This window comes from Pogoniulus pusillus, chromosome Z, assembly GCF_015220805.1.
Source record: "Pogoniulus pusillus isolate bPogPus1 chromosome Z, bPogPus1.pri, whole genome shotgun sequence".
Classification (NCBI taxonomy): domain Eukaryota; kingdom Metazoa; phylum Chordata; class Aves; order Piciformes; family Lybiidae; genus Pogoniulus; species Pogoniulus pusillus.
Window position 1 is genome coordinate 62792036 of NC_087309.1, and position 17644 is coordinate 62809679.

The 17644-nt window shown below is 39.4% G+C and overlaps 1 protein-coding gene across 4 annotated transcripts in view; it reads right to left on the bottom strand.

Moving 5' to 3' along the window:
• Window positions 1-3371: 3371 nt before the first annotated feature.
• Window positions 3372-17644, bottom strand: part of TTC39B (tetratricopeptide repeat domain 39B) — a 92790-nt gene continuing 78517 nt past the window's right edge. For all 4 annotated transcript variants that reach the window (XM_064176646.1, XM_064176650.1, XM_064176648.1 and 1 more), the window contains 6 exons: window positions 16392-16483; window positions 14326-14446; window positions 12207-12318; window positions 7947-8064; window positions 4956-5072; window positions 3372-3952 (listed from right to left, as the gene is read on the bottom strand). In XM_064176646.1, the coding sequence (XP_064032716.1) occupies window positions 3856-3952; window positions 4956-5072; window positions 7947-8064; window positions 12207-12318; window positions 14326-14446; window positions 16392-16483 (657 nt within the window). In that variant the 3' untranslated portion in view covers window positions 3372-3855. The remainder of the gene's footprint in view (window positions 3953-4955; window positions 5073-7946; window positions 8065-12206; window positions 12319-14325; window positions 14447-16391; window positions 16484-17644) is intronic.

Consider the following 17644-nt stretch of genomic DNA (forward strand, 5'->3'; position numbering starts at 1 on the left):
TTAAAAAAAAATATATCAGAAGCTAGGAATCCTGACTAATAGGTATATCTAACAAACCAGTTTAGAACAGCAGCTCAGAAGGAGAAAATCTGTCAATAGTACTTATGCTGGGGGCCTCAGGCTATCAAAAAACACTACAGAGGGTAGTGTTGCAGATCTGTGTTGATATGCCTGTTCTCTGCACATGTGCAAAAATGCTGATCCCAAAAGAGATGGAGAGTAACAGACAGAAAGCTTTAGTATTGACTTTAGAAGGCTGAACTGGAGAAAACAAAGTTGTATTTTACTCTCTCTGCAATGAGTATCAACAGTGGTGAAAAAAAGTACATTACTGTATGACACTTTGGAATAAACTTTCAAAAAAGTCATCTTCTAAGGAAGCTCATCTTTTACTTTTTGTTAATTTTGATTTCTATCTCAAATCACCCATAAATTGTTAATGGTAAGACATTCCCCACAACCACAAGAGATCAGAGACCATTTCATGTTCCATCCTGAAAGTGTAGTCCCAGGATTAATGCTTCTGTAGAGTGAATTACTATTTGAAAGAGAAGTTATAAAAAAAAACTTACAGGCAAATGTTTTCACCACCTCTCACAAAAAAAATTAAGTAGTTCCATTTCATTGCTACAATCCAATCGCCACATGAAACCATAATAATGCTAAACTGAACAGATAAATACTTGAGGTATTAAAAGTATTGACTGAAAATATAAGGTAGAGTTTTATTTTTAAGCCTACATCTTATAATCAGATATGTTTTGTTGGGAAACACGTTCGGTGGAGCGCTATGGGAAGATGACTCTTTGTTCACCACTATGGTTAGATGGTCAAATCCACTTTATTTCCGTGATACAGTAACTTATATGCGTTCTAGCAAGAGGCGTGCTCAGCTTAAGATTGGTTACAGGTGATAATTGAAAGGTTACATGTAATGTGCACATAGGTTAACTTATCACAACATTCTAAGGGTCAGCCTCCCAGACCACCCACTCCAGCCCCCTTGGTTATCTAGTCTCTGCCCACTGCAGCTGTGTGTGGGGTGCTCAGTTGTTTACATCTCGACTTCCTAGCCGCGCTGGGAACCAAGGACGTTCTCAGTGCAAGTTACCCATGTTTATGACTTTATGTCCTCGACTGGTGAGAAATTCTTCCACAATGTTTAAGTGGATAAATAATTATCAAAGTCAGATGGTACTACAATGCTGATTTTTGTTAACAGAGAGACAAATATATTTTGTAATTTACCTACTGTCAGTAAAATATATTTTTAAATATGCATGCTGCATTTTATCAGTGATTCAGTCTCAGGTATCTAAGCTTCAAATGTACATGTGTATAATTTTACACAGTAAATTAGTTATGCATTTACAATAGGCACAAATCCAAGCCAGTGAATAGAACAGACTCTGGATCAGGGCTCCACTTTTAAAGGCCCATTAAGTTTATGTAGCTGATGATTTCAAACTGGTACTTCACCTCTAAGTATGCTGCTGATTAATTATTTATATGTAATTGAATGACTTTATATATAAAGTCATGGAATAAAGCTGTGTTTTCCAGCCACTTGAGAAGAATAAATGGAATCATCTATATTGTGCTGACTGTTTAATGAGAAATTTTTAGTTGATCATTTACTGAAGACAAAATTTTCACTTCCCCCCTCCTCCCCCATTTTTTTTTTTTTTCTTTTGGGTGGGTGTTAAGGCAGGGATCACATACAGAAGCACAGTTACTGTGCAGAAGCAAATATACTGACATTAACAAAATAAGGAAATGAGCAACTTTTGCAACAATCAGTGAAATAAAACTTGTGAGGTGCATACTTAGAGAAAAATCACAGAATTGTGACCTCAAGGGTCATCTATCTCCAACTCCCCTGCCATGGGCAGGGATGCCTCACACTAGATCAGGCTGCCCAGAGCCACATCCAGCCTGATTATAAAAACATCCAAAGATGAGGCTTCCACCACTTACCTGGGCAACCTGTTCCAGTGTCTCACCACCCTCATGGTGAAAAACTTCTTTCTAACATGAAATCTAAATCTACTCTTCTCTAGCTTGGATCTATTCCCTCTAGTCCTGTCACTACACAACACCCTGAATAGTCCTCCACCAGCTTTCTTGCAGATCCCCTTCAGATTTTGGAAGGCCACAAAAAGGTCTCCTGAACAACCCCAACTGTCTCAGCATGTCTCAGAGAAGAGGAGCTCCAGCTCTCTAATCCTTGTGGCCCTTCTTTGGACACATCCAGCACTTTCATATCTTTCTTGTAATAGGGTTTTTAGAACTGGACATAGTACTCCAGAAAGGATCTCATAAGAGTGGTGTAGAGACGGAGAGAATCACCTCCCTTGACCTACTGGCCACACTTCTTTTGATGCAGCCCATGAAACCAACTGTACCCTGGGCTGCAAATGCATACTGGCAGCTCATGTTGAGCTTCTCCTCCACCAGTACCCCCAAGTCCCTCTCCCCAGGGCTGCTCTCAAGCCGGGCACTGCCCAGCTTGTATCAGCGCCTGGGATTGCCCCGACCCTTGTACAATTGCAGGACCTTGTACAATTATATTCTTATTTTTAAGACTAAACTGCTAGCAAAATCTAAATATATAATGAACTGGGAGCTCACTGTTTACCTATTATTACTGTTTACACATTACATTACCGTCTACATAATTTTAAGACAAAGTTGTGCTTAGAATATGCATATTTACTTAATTCCAAGTTAGGAGAAGGGTAATTTTTTGATGCACAACTTCCATTAATGTGAGTTATTCTCATCATCTGAATTTTTTTTTTTTTAATCAACTTTTTAATATATTTCCATTGGAATCTGGGAATAGAGAATACCAACAAATATCTTCAAATGTCTTCAGATATTAAAAAACTGCTTCAAAATAAAGCAAAAGGACAACTCTTTCTCCAGATCCATGACAGGGAAGATGAGAAGCAATCAGTTTCAGCTGTGCAAGTAATTATTTGGGGTAAACATTAGGAAAAAATTCCCAGTCTTTTCTCACTGGGAAAGACATCCCATGTAAGTTGCAATATCTCTCTCAGTGCAAGTCGTTTGTTCAAAAATAAAAAAAATTAAAAACCCAACACAAACCAAAGCAAACTAACAGGTTAAACAAGTCTGTCAGGAACAATGTGGGACTGCTGATTCTGCTTTAGGGCAAGAACACACAATGCATGATCTCTTCAACTCTCTCGTAGCCCTGCTCTTATCTGACTGAAAAATATCCCCTGTTAACCACTTGAATCAAATAGACCTGCAAAGATATTATACCTGTAGCTCCCTGTTCAACTTTAACTGACAATATAAAAATATTGCACTTCAGCCAAAGTAATTCCACTCCCAAAATGAAATTAAGTCAAAGATAATGTATTTGTAACTCTGGAACACAACCATCAGACAATGCTATGCCAAATGAGGGTAAGGTTATCTGCAGACAATGCATTTTTGTTCCCGAGGTAAAAGGTCTCAAGTGTACTACAGAAAACCAAACCTTCAAAAACTAGAGAAACTGTCACAAATTTCACTGCATAATCAGCATCTGTTTTCATATAAAAAAATAAAGTGTTTGCATTAAACTTTATTGCACCATCAACTTTTTTTTTAATAATATCCCCCATTTGAGTCAAATATTAAACTATCAGACAAAATATAAGGTTTCTTTAAAGCATTGAGTAGATACAGTCTATGTGCTACATAGAAAAAGAACGGTCTAAAGGAATGACATACATCAAATCGGAGACAACAGAAAACAATTAACAATTACTCCATGACTAAATAAAGATTGCAGAAAAGATCATGTAGGCTACTGTATGCATGAAACGTATCCATCCTCATTCAAGGTGTTGAAGCAGGAGACACCCTCAAGTTGTCAAGTGCTGCATGAATTCTGAAGTGCAACCTGGACTCCATAGAGTATTCTTTGTAGTTGTTTCTGTAAACAATAAAGTTATTTTAAGAAAAAACATTTTTGGTCTGAACTGTTTCTACTTCATAAATGCACTGAAGTAACAAAGTTAACAGCTGTCACTCCTTCAACAGGAAACAGAGGCAAACACAGATGAGATGTTAAAAACTACATCCACAAACCAAGCAGAGACCAGTATCACTACAAACAATTCCTGGTAAAATGAACCCATGTCTTAACACCTTTCATTTATTTTGATCCTGTGAACAGTCCTCCTAATTACTGAAGTTTGCTGTGAAAATCCCAGCTAGAAGACTACAGAAAAGAATGGCTATTAACTGAAAGCATGTGTTCATCTTCAAAACACAACACAGAGTAACAAAGCAGGGAAATCACATGACATAATCAAAACAAAGCAAAAAGGCAAGAAAGCCTCTTTCTGAAAAAGCTTTTAGGGGATTGTTTCTAACTCACATTTACAAAGCTACTGCACGAATAGTATATTCTTCTCTGTACACACAAGGGGCAAATTCTACCCCACACTGCAATCTAGAAATGAAGTGAACATGCTGCTCTACAGGAAATTTGGCTCACCACAGGTCATCAGAATGTGAAAGGAAAAAAATGGGAGGTGGTCAGAAGTGTGCAGGCTTTTAACCAACTCCAATATCTTTAGTGCAGCTTCAGAGCTGCTCTCTGGGACAGAGATCATTTAGATCTTTTCCCTGGAGTTTCCAGCCCCATCCCACGCCTACAATAGAGCCTCAGCATCACTGAAGCCTAAATGAAAGGAGGTATTTTCCGTTCCTGTTGTTTACTGTTCAGTACGGTTTACTCTACGATCCAGAAGACAGTTTCTAGAAGATTTTAAATTCAGCTATATTAGACAACTTTCCAAAGTCAAAAACATAGATTTATAATTGTATTTTGCTAAGGGACTAGCAGGAATTAAAAACACATGCCTTCATCTCAGAATTTAGTTAATCTATGCCTGATACACACTTGGGAAAAAAAAAAAAAAGCCACTTACTTTGCAGTTTCTATGTATCTTATTGCTTTTTCTCTCTCATCCTGTTGTTTGTACAGAAGACCCAACTCATACAGGGTGAATGGCACCAAGTAAGTATCGTATTTTATTTGCTTCTCACTAGAAACCCAGAAAAAACATAGACGTGATTAAATACAACCCTCACTTCAGTGACCAGACAATTTTTAAAGGCAATCACTGCTTATAAGAACACATGGCCAGAGAAAACACTCTAGAACTTATTTTACTGGTTAACTCTGCACATTAATTATACCTGTAAAGAGCTGGCTATGAAATACTGCCAACATGACCCTCCAGGAGCAAAGATTTATTATTTCCTACTTTCTGTTAGTATCGTGGTATGTTATTCAAGGTACCACAAAATAACGGTTCTGAGAGTGACTAACAGCTCAAAACCTCCCAACCACCCAGGAAGAAAACTTCAGATAAAACCAGCCTTCGTTAGGTTAAACAGTATGACACAAATACTTTTCTTCTCCACGTACAGAACTCCAATCCACTTATCCTAGCTTGTCTGAGCAAATTAGTAGAGAAGTACGAAAATTCAACTTTTCCTGAACACAAGAAATTCTCAGAATCACAATGTCTGGAAGGCACCTCTGGAGATCACATAGTTCAATCCCATAATCAAAGCAAGGTCAACAGCATCAGTCAGTTCAGAACTGCATCCACTTAGGTTTCAAGTATCTTCAAGAATGGAGATTCCACAGGCTTTCTGCAGCCTGTGCCCGTGTTTGACCAGGTTGAGAATTACACAAACAAGTGAAAAAAACCCAAACAACTCTCATGTTTAAACAGTATCTCCTGCGTTTTGGTTCCACCTCTTCTACTAAGTCCCTTCAGATAACCCTTCAAGTCTTCTCCGGGCTGAACATTCCTCAGCTTCTTGTTATATGACAGATGCTCCAATCCTTTAATCATCTTTCCGGCCCTGTGTCAGATTTGTTTTAGTATGTCCATGTCTCTCTTATACCAGTAAGTCCAAGACTAGATACAGTATTCCAGATGTGGCCTCACCAGTCCTCAGTGAGGAGGAAGGATGACCACCCTTGACTTACTGATGACCCTCTTTCTCAGGAAAAGAGTTGGCCACCTTTTTTTTCAAAGGTGCAACCCCTAAAACCTTGAGGCTGAGTATGAGCCAGCAATGTGCCTTTGCAACTTGGGGTTGACCATGATGCCCAGGATCCCCATGGTATTTTCTGACAAGCTGCTCTCCAGCCGGTCAGTCCCTAGCCTGTGCTGGTGCATGGTGTTATTCTTTCCCAGAGGCAGAGTCTGGCTCTTTCCTTTGTTTAACTTCATGAGGTTGCCATTAGCTCCTTCTACAGCCTGTCCTGGTGCCCTGATGCACAGGAAATGTGTCTTAAAGCCCAGACACTGCTCATGTGGTAAGCAGTGTTAATGTGTCATAGTTACCCAAGAAATACAGAGCAAAGACAACCAGAATGTAAATATACCAGAACATATCTACTCATCTGCATACAAAACATTCACTACACAAAGAAATGCTGCCTGGAGACTTTCAAGATATCTCCGCTATAAAAGCAGAGTCAGTGCTGGAAGAGATGTCAAGGATCATCTAGCTCCAAACCCCCTGCCATGGGCAGGGACACCTCACACTAGAACAGGTTGCACAGAGCCATATCCAGCCTGGCCTTAAAGACCTCCGAGGGTGGTGTTTCCACTACCTCCCTGGGCAATCTGTTCCAGTGTCTCATCACCCTCATGGTGAAGAACTTCTTTCTAACATCTAATCTGAATCTGCCCCCTTCTAGTTTTGCCCCATCTGCCCTAGTCTTATCCCAACATCCTAAAAAGTCCATCACCAAGCCTTCCTGTAGGCCCCCTTCAGATACTGGGAGGCTGCAACAAGGTCTCCTCAGAACCTTCTCTTCTCCACACTAAACAGCCCCAGCTCTCTCAGCCTGTCCTTGTAGGGGAGGTGCTCCAGCCCTCAGATCATCTTTGTGGCCCTTCTCTGGACACGTTCCACCATGTCTGTATCAATCTTGTAATGTCAGCTCCAGAACTGGGCACACTACTCCAGGAAAGGATCTCACCAGAGTGGAATAGAGGTGAAGAATCACCTCCCTCGACCTGCTGGACACACTTCTTTTGATGCAACCCATGATACAGTTGGCTTTCTGGGCTTCAAGTGCACTCTGACAGCTCATGTAGAGATTCTCCTCCACCAGCACCTCCAAGTCCCTCTCCCCAGGGCTGCTCTCAAGCCAGTCACTGCCCAGCTTATATTGATGCTTGGGATTGCCCTGACCCAGGTGCAGGACCTTGCATTTGTACTTGCATGTAATTAACTAAACTCACTTGGAACCTCAGAAATGGCAAGCAAAAGCAAGATGGCAAGAAAATTGTAACAAGCAATAGAATTATACCTATAAATTATACTTTAATTTTGCCAATTTATTGAGGGAAAAAAAGTGTATGTAAAACCTGCTTTTTCAGCCAAATCTCTACAAATTCTAAAAGATTTACAACTGCAACCAGCACGACTCAATGTTATATGAAGTACTTGATAAATGCTAACACAAGACACTCAAATTTTCAGCCAAAACAAGTAACAGCAGCAACTGTTCATCTACATGGAGAAGCATTAATGACTGAAGTACTAAATCTTGGGGAAAAAAACCAAACAAACCCCAACTCAGGAAATCTATGTGAATCATCTTTGTTTATATTGACAGTTCTGCAAAACTGACAAATTTAGATAAAGGCAGATTGATTTCTTTGGTCTAAAACATCACATTTATATGAAGCTATGTAATGTTACATTTCCACAGAAAAATACTAGCAAAATTTTGTAGTTTTTCAACTCCTTTCAGAGATATTTTAACTCCAGTCCCTTAACAGGATGTTGAAGCTTAATTATTCAAAATTCTAACAGCTTCTACAGGAGTATCAGAAATTTCACCCAAAGATACAAATGTTTAAAATCTATTTATTTACTTTTACCTTTGAATTACTCTGCTGAAACACAGTTCAGCTTGCATTAGTCTTCCTAAGTGTTTCAGGCAGAGGCCCTTCAGTAACTGCAACATGCACACATCATCCATATAGTATTCACTGTGATCTAAAAGCAAAAGAAAGACACATCAAACCATGTGAAGACATCATGAAAAAGAAAATGGATTTGTAGTAGGGAATATGTGTCCAGACTCAGGATCTTACTTCTCAGGTTTTGTATCTGAAACCATATATAACCCTCAGGCATCATTTCAAATACTGTCTACTAAAGATGCATGCATAACATTTGTACCTCTCTAAGATACAGGCTAAGAAGAAATAAGAAGCTGAAACATCCAGATATTCCCCAGTCTTCTGTATCTAGGAGTTACAACAAAGCAAGCATACACTGGCATAAAGATTCCTGTAACACCTAAAGCACAAGAAAAACCTACAGTGAGATTGAAACTGCCTTATCTCGATATATTGTTTCCCCTGCTGCAGTATGCTGGAAGACCTCCAGCAGCACCAGAAATATGAAAAACACAAGATCATGCCAGGATTCTCTCCTGCAGAACTTTATAGAAGCATTATTTGTCAGTACAAATGCAGGAAACCATGCTTATCAGTATTTCCAAAAGCTCTAACAACTAAGAAGATTCATTAGTAGCATGTAACATTTAAAAAGTTCAGAGATAGAAAATGCTCAACAGGCCTAAAAATATCAGATCAAAGTACCAGATGAAAGAACTTTTGTGAAGCAATCCAGAAATGTAACTTTAATGAGTATAGTGTTTTTTTGTCGCCTTAGTTTACAGCATTTGCTGGGTACGCGGAGGAAAAGGAAAGAGAGAAAACACATATGGATAGACAGATGGCAGTACATCTATTAACAATTCAGGAAGCAAAACACTCTCCCTTCAGATCATGTTGTTTACAACTAATTACCATCCCTCTAAGGTCATGTTAATTTTTTTTCTTAGCAGTCCGCCAAAACCACCTTACATAAACACTTCTGAAACATGCAAGACTAAGGCATCTTAGGATTCAGTGAAGTGCTTTGCCACTACACTCAAGTTTATTTCTGTCTGTGTTTAAACCCACAAAGTCTTGACATAGACTGTGCTTTTAGTGAAAGGTGGAAGCGCAGTGGGTGAGTATTCTGCATTCCTTTTAGGCTGTTTCAGTAGGCTAAGGTATTGGATTGATGTAACTGCCTCCTACAGAACATGGTTATTGAAATTACCAGGGGCAAGCACTGATGTCAGTGAAAGCTTGCCAGTCTTTAACAACTTCAACTACCATCTCCCCAGTATTTCCCACAGGAACAATAGCTTTTATGCCAAAACACTGACAAATAAATGACAGAAAGTGCACAGGCCAACTTAATACAGAAAACTTGGCAATAAATGCGGGAGAATTATTTTCTTACAGTCATCTGTACAAGAAATATCATTATCAGGATTCCTTGAAGATACAAATCCATTTCTTGTATTTTGGAGATGACACAACAGTGAGGAAGAACATTTTTCTAGAAATCTGTTGTGGGGAGCAGGGGGTCATGTGAGAGAAATATTTTCTAATGTCTTTCATCTGCTTCTTCTACTCTATTTTTAGCAATAAACCAGTTTTATCCCATGGAAGATTCCTTGCTGTGCCTGTTCACCTGAAATGAATGAAACACGAACAGCTTTCTTTAAGAAGTCTCAATCCCTACGTGACCTTTGTGTATAATTAGCACACTTTTTCACAGCACTTTAGCAGCCCTTTAAAGCTATATAATATTAACAGATGTATCTTAAAATAATATTGCATCCCAGAGGTACTCTGCTTGGGTCTCAATTCAGCAGAAATTCTGGTAATGAGTCTTTATCTTGTCTGAGTCCCTGTCTTTAAAAGCAAAGCAGTCTGAGCGATGCAAAGTCTGGAAGGAAACTGACTGCAGTTATTGCTAAAAAAAAAAACACAGAAAGCATAAAACCCAAATATGTCTGCAGATGATACCCTGTTTTTCTAGAATTAAAATATGCTAGCTGTATTTCTGCTCTTTTTAATTTGGTACCAGGCACATCTCTGAGAAGGAACTTGACAGGCAATTTACCTCACTGTTACAAGTGATCAGCACTTACGGTACTAGAAGGCAAGATACACAAACAGATTCCCAATAGCTTCTGTCAGAACCCTCTGTGCAGAATCCATGGGAGTATAACTTTGTGTGCAGATGCTTTTGCACTGCTACACCTTTATTTCAATACAGCAACACCAAAAGGGAAAACCATGCGAGATTTGAGAGGCTGCCACAGAAAAGTGAAGAACATTTAAAAATAAAAAAAAAGGGGGCCAAATTTAGTCTTAGCCTTGCAAGTTACTTAGTTTACCATCCTATCCTGATTCTACCACTATGCATTTTTCTTATGTCCTTGTGTAACTTCTGATGGATCACCTTAGTTTATGTGTGAATTGTAATTACATGTAGTTTCACATTTCATGATTACTGGTTTTGTTCTGTAGCAAACAAAGCTGGCAAAGGGTGTGGAGAACAACTCTTATGCGGAGCAGCCAAAGGAACTAGTCTGAAGAAGAGGAAGTTGAAGGGACACCTCACTGCTGTCTCCAACTACATGAAAGGAGGTTGTAGTGAAGCGATTATTGATCTCTTGTCCTGAGTAACTAGTAACAGGATGAGAGAAAATGACAGCAAGTTTTGCCAGGAGAGGTTTATATTGAATATTAGGAAAAAAATACTTACAGAAGGAGCGGTCAACTATTGGAATAGGCTGCCCAGGGAGGTAGTGAAGTCACTGCCCTTGGAAGTGTTCACAAAATGTGTAGACATGGCACTTCGGGACACAGTTTAGTGGCTATGGTGGTGTCAGGTTAATGGTTGGACTCAACAATATTAAAGGTCTTTTCTAACTGAAATGTTTCTATAATTTATGAAAATTGACTTTCGCTAAATTGTTGGTCAGTGTGATTAAACTCTGGGTTAACAGAAATTATTTTTAGCAAATAAAGCGTAAAAAAAGTTTCTAGAAGAGCTCAAAAGAGAAGTCTACCAAGAAGTTCATATTACAGATCACTGCACTCACTTGATACCTTATAAATCAGGTACTTCTGCAGTAAACCTGTTGTAATAATGGAACTTAAGTTCTGTGATGGTTTGGGAATTACCTACTCCCCACTCTTATGAAATCATCCAGACTAGACTCAGCCAAGCTGGAAATTAAGGAATGAAGCTCCATATTTACAGCTTAGCACAATATACATGCAAATATTTACAGTATTTACAGCTATATACAGAAATATGCAAGTTATACCCCTCCCAGAAATCACAGTCCCCAGAAGAGTCTCCCAAGCACCCTTCCACCTTCTTTCCACCCCTCTACCTTATCCCAGATTTTGCCTTATGCACAAGGGGAGTTTGGAGGACCAGCAAGGGGGGTTAGAAAGCAGAAGGATTAGTTACACAGAAAGCAGCCCAGGGAGAAAGCAGACTCCAACAGAGACCCCCACACACTGTCTTATCTATGTTTTGTGTTCTTGTTTTTATACATCTCAGCAAGCCTATAAGTGAAATAGACATCACCAATGGTTCCTTTCCACAGCCTGTAATCTAAGCTCTCTCACAAAAATATTCCAGTTAGCCTCAAACTAGCACAAGTTCATTTAGGAATAAGTTACAGACTGATTATCTAAACACTACCCTAAATATTTATGCATGAAATATATCAAGCTCTAAAATCATGGTCAAAGTTCCTCTGTTAAAAATGTTTTACTTTACAATTAGCAAGTGTTTCATTTTGCCAGAAAGTAAACACAAAACCAGACTCCTGCACAGTACTTCATTACTGTCTTTATATTTAGTCATATTATGCTTAGGATGTGTAGTAAAGTTGAAGTGTGGTATAAATTGGTTTAGAAAAAATATTTTTCAGACATTTAAGAAATACACTTCAAAAACACTCTCAGAAACCAGAATGTCTTAGAATCATTTAAGTTATGTAATAAAATTTAAGTTATGTAATAACATCACATCCTTGAGTTTTCTGTCTTCTGCAGCATAAATCAAGCTGAGTAAAGAACATATTGAGGAACCACCACTAACTCTCCTGCATCTCCAAATTTCATACTCAGATTTAATAACACGTTGCCAGAGTCAAGACTTATTTTACAACAGATTAGTAGCTAGAAGCAAAAAAAAAAAAAAAAAAACCCCAACAAGCAGCCAGTATTTTTTACCAGCTTTTTTAGTTCCACCTGATCACTTACTAGTTTCATTCTGTAGAGTGGTTTCTTCTTTTTCAATTGTTACCAGTAAGTTTTCAGTAAGGTCTGGTCTTTTACCCACTATTGCAAAGCCATTCCAGACATACATCATTTCCTAACATAAAAAAATAAACAGACAAACTCAAGGAATTGTATAAATATTTAACTAAAAAGTAACCTTGGACAGCTTTACAGGATATTTTCAGTACATAAAAACACTGGCTATAAAAATGTGTTTTAAACAGTATGAAAGTCAAACCACTCACTCTTTTGAAGCCTCGAATAACCACCCATAATGAGCAGGAGACATTCTGTCAGTTACATGCAAGGTTACAAAGACTATCAAATTTACCTTAATAATAATTTAATTAAAGTTGCTTAAGAGCATCTATGCATAGGAGAAGCAGAATGGCATTGAATATGTGTGGGCAAAATAAACCGGGGTTTCTAGGGTTTGAATATTTTGACATCTTTATAGTGTATTATATACTGTATTTTCATAGATCTTTTAAAAAAGGAACTGAACAGATTCTATCACATTGTAGTTTAACATCACTCATGTAACACATCAGCAAAACCAAGTATTTCAGGTTTAGCTTGTGGCCTCTGCCATATGAACTAAAGCAGCAGCGGAAAGCAATTACTTTCTACAGGATTACAGATGTATTTGTGTGTGTATTTCTGAGGTATGCACAGTATAAGGTGTACCCCAAAACACACACTTGTGTGTGTTTATATACAGATGCTATAATCTAGAGGATATGACCTTCCATATGGAGCAACACTGGCAGCAGATAGAACTTTCTGGATGAAACCATAGTTCCAGTATACACATCCAACATACACTTCCAACAGTCCATACAAAGTTTTATTTTTGTAAAAAAAAGTCTAGGCAAATCTTGCCACAAAGCTTCCCAGAAGCTTCAACATAGTAAGCAAAATGCTTGTTTTGATGCATTAAATACACATTGTAACACATAAAAAGAATGAGAGAATGCACACACACAGTTCGTGCTAACCAAAATTTTGCAGAGATCTTTGCTCAGTCATTGCAGACACAGGAGTATCATTTACCCTACTGTATTCTGAATTGTAATCACACCTCTGAAACACAAAGCCTAATGTCATTCTGAAAGTGACACAACTGAAATATTTCAGTGATTACTGAAATACTTGCACTTAAGAGTTATGCTGTAATTATGTCAGAGGGGCAAAAAAAAAAAGTTATGTCAATTTCTGAAACAGTGTTACTGACACTACCAACTACATTATACCAGACTCATTTTTAACTCTGTCACCCTGTCTAATTTACCCTTACTGAAGTAACATCATACACTATGCTCCTTTTTTTCCTTAACCCATGATGAAAAGATTTTAAAATCTTTAGAAGATTCTGTATTTGACAGCCAGACTTTATTACTTCAGTCTTTATACATATTGAGTACACAATGAATTTTACAACTGATATGTAAAATTTCTTTGGACTGCTCTTCCTGTATCAACAAGCTTTAACATAAGAAATTCCTTCTCAAATGATGTCTTTCATCTTCTGCTCTTGCTAAATTTATGCATTTTAGCATACACACATGAAAAGTAGCACTGCTGTACACAAACAGACTGTGCACCACTACTGTCTCTGAAGTCTGGGAAATTACAGTAGTATTAATAAAGTGTCATTAATTTATGCACATTTAACTCAGACTCAATTAAAAATTAGAAGCAAAAAACCAAAGGCACCACTCTTTACCTTCACCAAAAGTACAGAAGGTGCTGAAACACTCATTAATCTCCTAATGAGTCTGAAGGACAAGGACTGAAACCCTGACTAACTAAAGAACATGAACACAAACACTAGAAATTCACGTGTGCTTTAGCAGAAAGGTAACTTTCTCAGTCTGATGTGAAAATTCCAGCTCTGGTTTTGGATTGTGAGTTGTTATTAGTATGATCCAGCCCCTAGTACATTTCAGGAAATCTCACTGGTTGAATGCAATAGCTCTTTCTAAAAATGATTTTAAAAAATGTAGACACAGACTACCTGATAACATTATTCTTTCCCTGTATAATGAGCACTTAATTTTTTTCTATTTGAAAAAGACAGAAAGAAAGCAAGCATAAATACCAAGGCAGGTAATATAAGCTTCACTGGTTGAGAACTTGTATAGCGTCGAGCTTTTCTTACTGCAAACTTCTCAGTTGGGATAGATTTTCCTGCAATTCTTTGTTTTAGACCATCCACCTGTCTTCAAGGAAAGAAAATGGAAAACAGAAGTTGCTGTATGTAATTTTTATTTCATCTCATTTTATAAGATTTGCTGTTTGCCTCTCAACCACTCAGATGATAGCTGCGGGATGTATATTTGCTAATAGAATCCAGCATTTTAAATATTCTTATGTTAAAACCAAAAATCCTGAAAAGTAGGAAGTAAGCCGCATAGGGCAAAGACAGTCAAAGACAGTTTGGGGAAGAGCGGCTAGAAAGTTGTGTTGCAGAAAAGGACCTGGGCAGACTGACTGACAAGCAGATGAGTATGAGCCAGCAGTGTGCCCAGGTGGCCAAGAAAGTGAACGGCATCCAGGCCTGTATTAGAAATAGTGTGGCCAGAAGGATCAGGGAGGTGATTGTCCCTCTGCACTCAGTGTTGCTGAGGCTATACCTCGAGTACTGTGCTCAGCCTGGAGCACCACAGTACAGGGAAGACACAGAGGTACTGGTGCAAGCACAGAGAAGGGCAATGAAGATGTTGAAGAGCCTGAAGAATAAGACAAGTGAGGAGCAGCTGTGAGAATTGAGGCTGCATAGTCTACAAAACAGGAGGCGGAAGGGAGACCTTATTGCTCTCTACAACCACCTGAAAGGAGGCTATAGAGAGGTAGGCACTGGTTTCTTCTCATAAGTAACTAATGATAGAATGAAAGTGAATGATTTCAAGTTGCACAAGAGAAGGTTGTATTAGGAAAAATATTTTCACAGAAAAGGTTGTCAGGCACTGGAACAGGCTGCCTAGGGAGGTGATCGAGTCACCATCCATGGACATGTTTAAAAGCCATATAGATATGGTGCTTGGGGACATGGTGTGGTGACAGACTTGGTAAAGTAGGCAAAATGGCTGAGCTTGATGATCTCAAAATACCTTTCCAGCCTGGGTGATTCTATGATTTTATGAATCATAGAATGAGGGGAAAAGATTACATATGTCAGTCCTGGGACCAGTCTTGTTCAACATCTTTGTCAGTGACATGGACAGAGGCATTGAGTACACCCTCAGCAAGATTGCTGATGACACCAAGCTGTGTGGTGCAGCAGACACACTGAAGGGAAGGGATGCCATAAAGAGGGACCTGGACAGGCTGAACAGGTGGGCACAAGCCAACCTCTTCTGGTTCAACAAGACCAAGTGCAATGTCCTGCAGCTGGGTTGAGGCAATCCCAAGCACAAATCCAGGCTGGGCAGTGACTGGCTGGAGAGCAGCCTTGAGGAGAGGGACTTGGGGGTGCTGGTGGACAATAAGCTCATCTTGAGCCAGCAGTGTGCACTTGCAGCCCAGAGGGCCAACCAGATTCTGGGCTGCATCAGGAGAAGTGTGGTCAGCAGGTCGAGGGAGGTGACTCTCCCACTCTACTCTGCTCTGTTGAGACCTCACCTGGAGTACTGCATCCTGTTCTAGAGCCTTATTACAAGAGGGATGTGGACATGCTGGAGCGTGTCTAGAGAGGGGCTATGAGGATGATGGGAGGGCTGGAGCACCTCTCCTATGAGGACAGACTGAAAGAGTTGAGGCTGTTCAGCCTGGAGAAGAGAAGGCTCTGAGGTGACCTTCTTGTGGCCTTTCAGTATCTGAAGGGGGCCTACAAAAAAGCTGGGGAGGGACTTTTTAGGCTTTCAGGTAGTGACAGGACGAGGGAGAATGGAGCAAAGCTGGAGGTGGGGAGATTCAGACTGGACATGAGGAGGAAGTTGTTCAGCATGAGAGTGTTGAGAGCCTAAAATGGGCTGCCCATAAAGGTGGTTGAAGCCCCATCCCTGGAGGTGTTTGAGGCCAGGCTGGATGAGGCTCTGGCCATCCTGATCTAGGGTAGGTTGTTCCTGCCCGTGGCAGGGGGGTTGGAATTAGATGACACTTGTAGTCCCTTCCAACCCTGACTGATTCTATGATTCTGTATATAGTTGCTTTATAAATGTTTACCTAAATAGAGATACAATGTCCTCACCAGTCCTTTTCAAATCATCCTCTGGAAGCATACACAGAATTGCTGCCTTCTGGAATACATATATTGCCTGTTTGGGAAAAAAAAAAAACAAAAACATACAAAAACACAAGACAAAACCAAATAAACAATCAAAAAAAGAGCAATATATTACCACATCTAATTTGCTGTGCTTAGTGAATAAACTAAGGACTCAAAATCTTCACCCCACTTGCTGCAGTAAAGTGTTTCCAGTTATTTTCAGGCAGATGGAGCTGCAGACCTTTAGTAATTCTTTCATCACGTAATTTATGCTATAGTTTTATATTTAACATTCTAGAGTAACTCATAATACTAAAGGTGTTTCCTGCAAAGAACAGGACAATTTATTATGCAAATCACTGATAAAAGAGATGAGGTTAAATGCCATAACTATTCCAAAGTCTATTACTATTACTGTATGAGCTGTTCTATGTAGAGACATGCCTGCAAAAAACAGAAGAAAATTTCCAAGTGCTGCTTCAAGGAAAAGTTCAACAACTGGACTTAGCAGAGAAAACAGCAACATCCACCATTCTATTCAAGACATTTGCACTTCACACTGACTACACTTACTATTTTCCTCTTTTACAAAGAATGTGTCAGACAAACCAAACCACTTAAAATACAAACAAAACTGATGTACCAAAATTTATTTGTACGTTGTGCTTAGTTCATGCTTTGATAAACATTTTATGAACGGAAAAGCAGGCACACCAACTTTTCTCATGACACTCTGTCTCCAGCAGACATCCCATTTGAGATTGTAAAGCATCTGCTGAATAAGTATGCTCTCATCTGTTTATATTCTCTTTGATGGTTTATGTCTGTAGTGACAGCAAGTTTCTGCATTAATCTATGACTATATATCACAGTATCATCAGGGTTGGAAGAGACCTCACAGATCATCAAGTCCAACCCTTTACCACAGAGCTCAAAGCTAGACCATGGCACCAAGTGCCACGTCCAATCCTGCCTTGAACAGCTCCAGGGACGGCAACTCCACCACCTCCCCGGGCAGCCCATTCCAGTGTCCAATGACTCTCTCAGTGAAGAACTTTCTCCTCACCTTGAGCCTAAATCTCCCCTGGCGCAGCTTGAGGCTGTGTCCTCTTGTTCTGGAGCTGGCCACCTGAGAGAAGAGAGCAACCTCCTCCTGGCCGCAACCACCCCTCAGGTAGTTGTAGACAGCAATAAGGTCACCCCTGAGCCT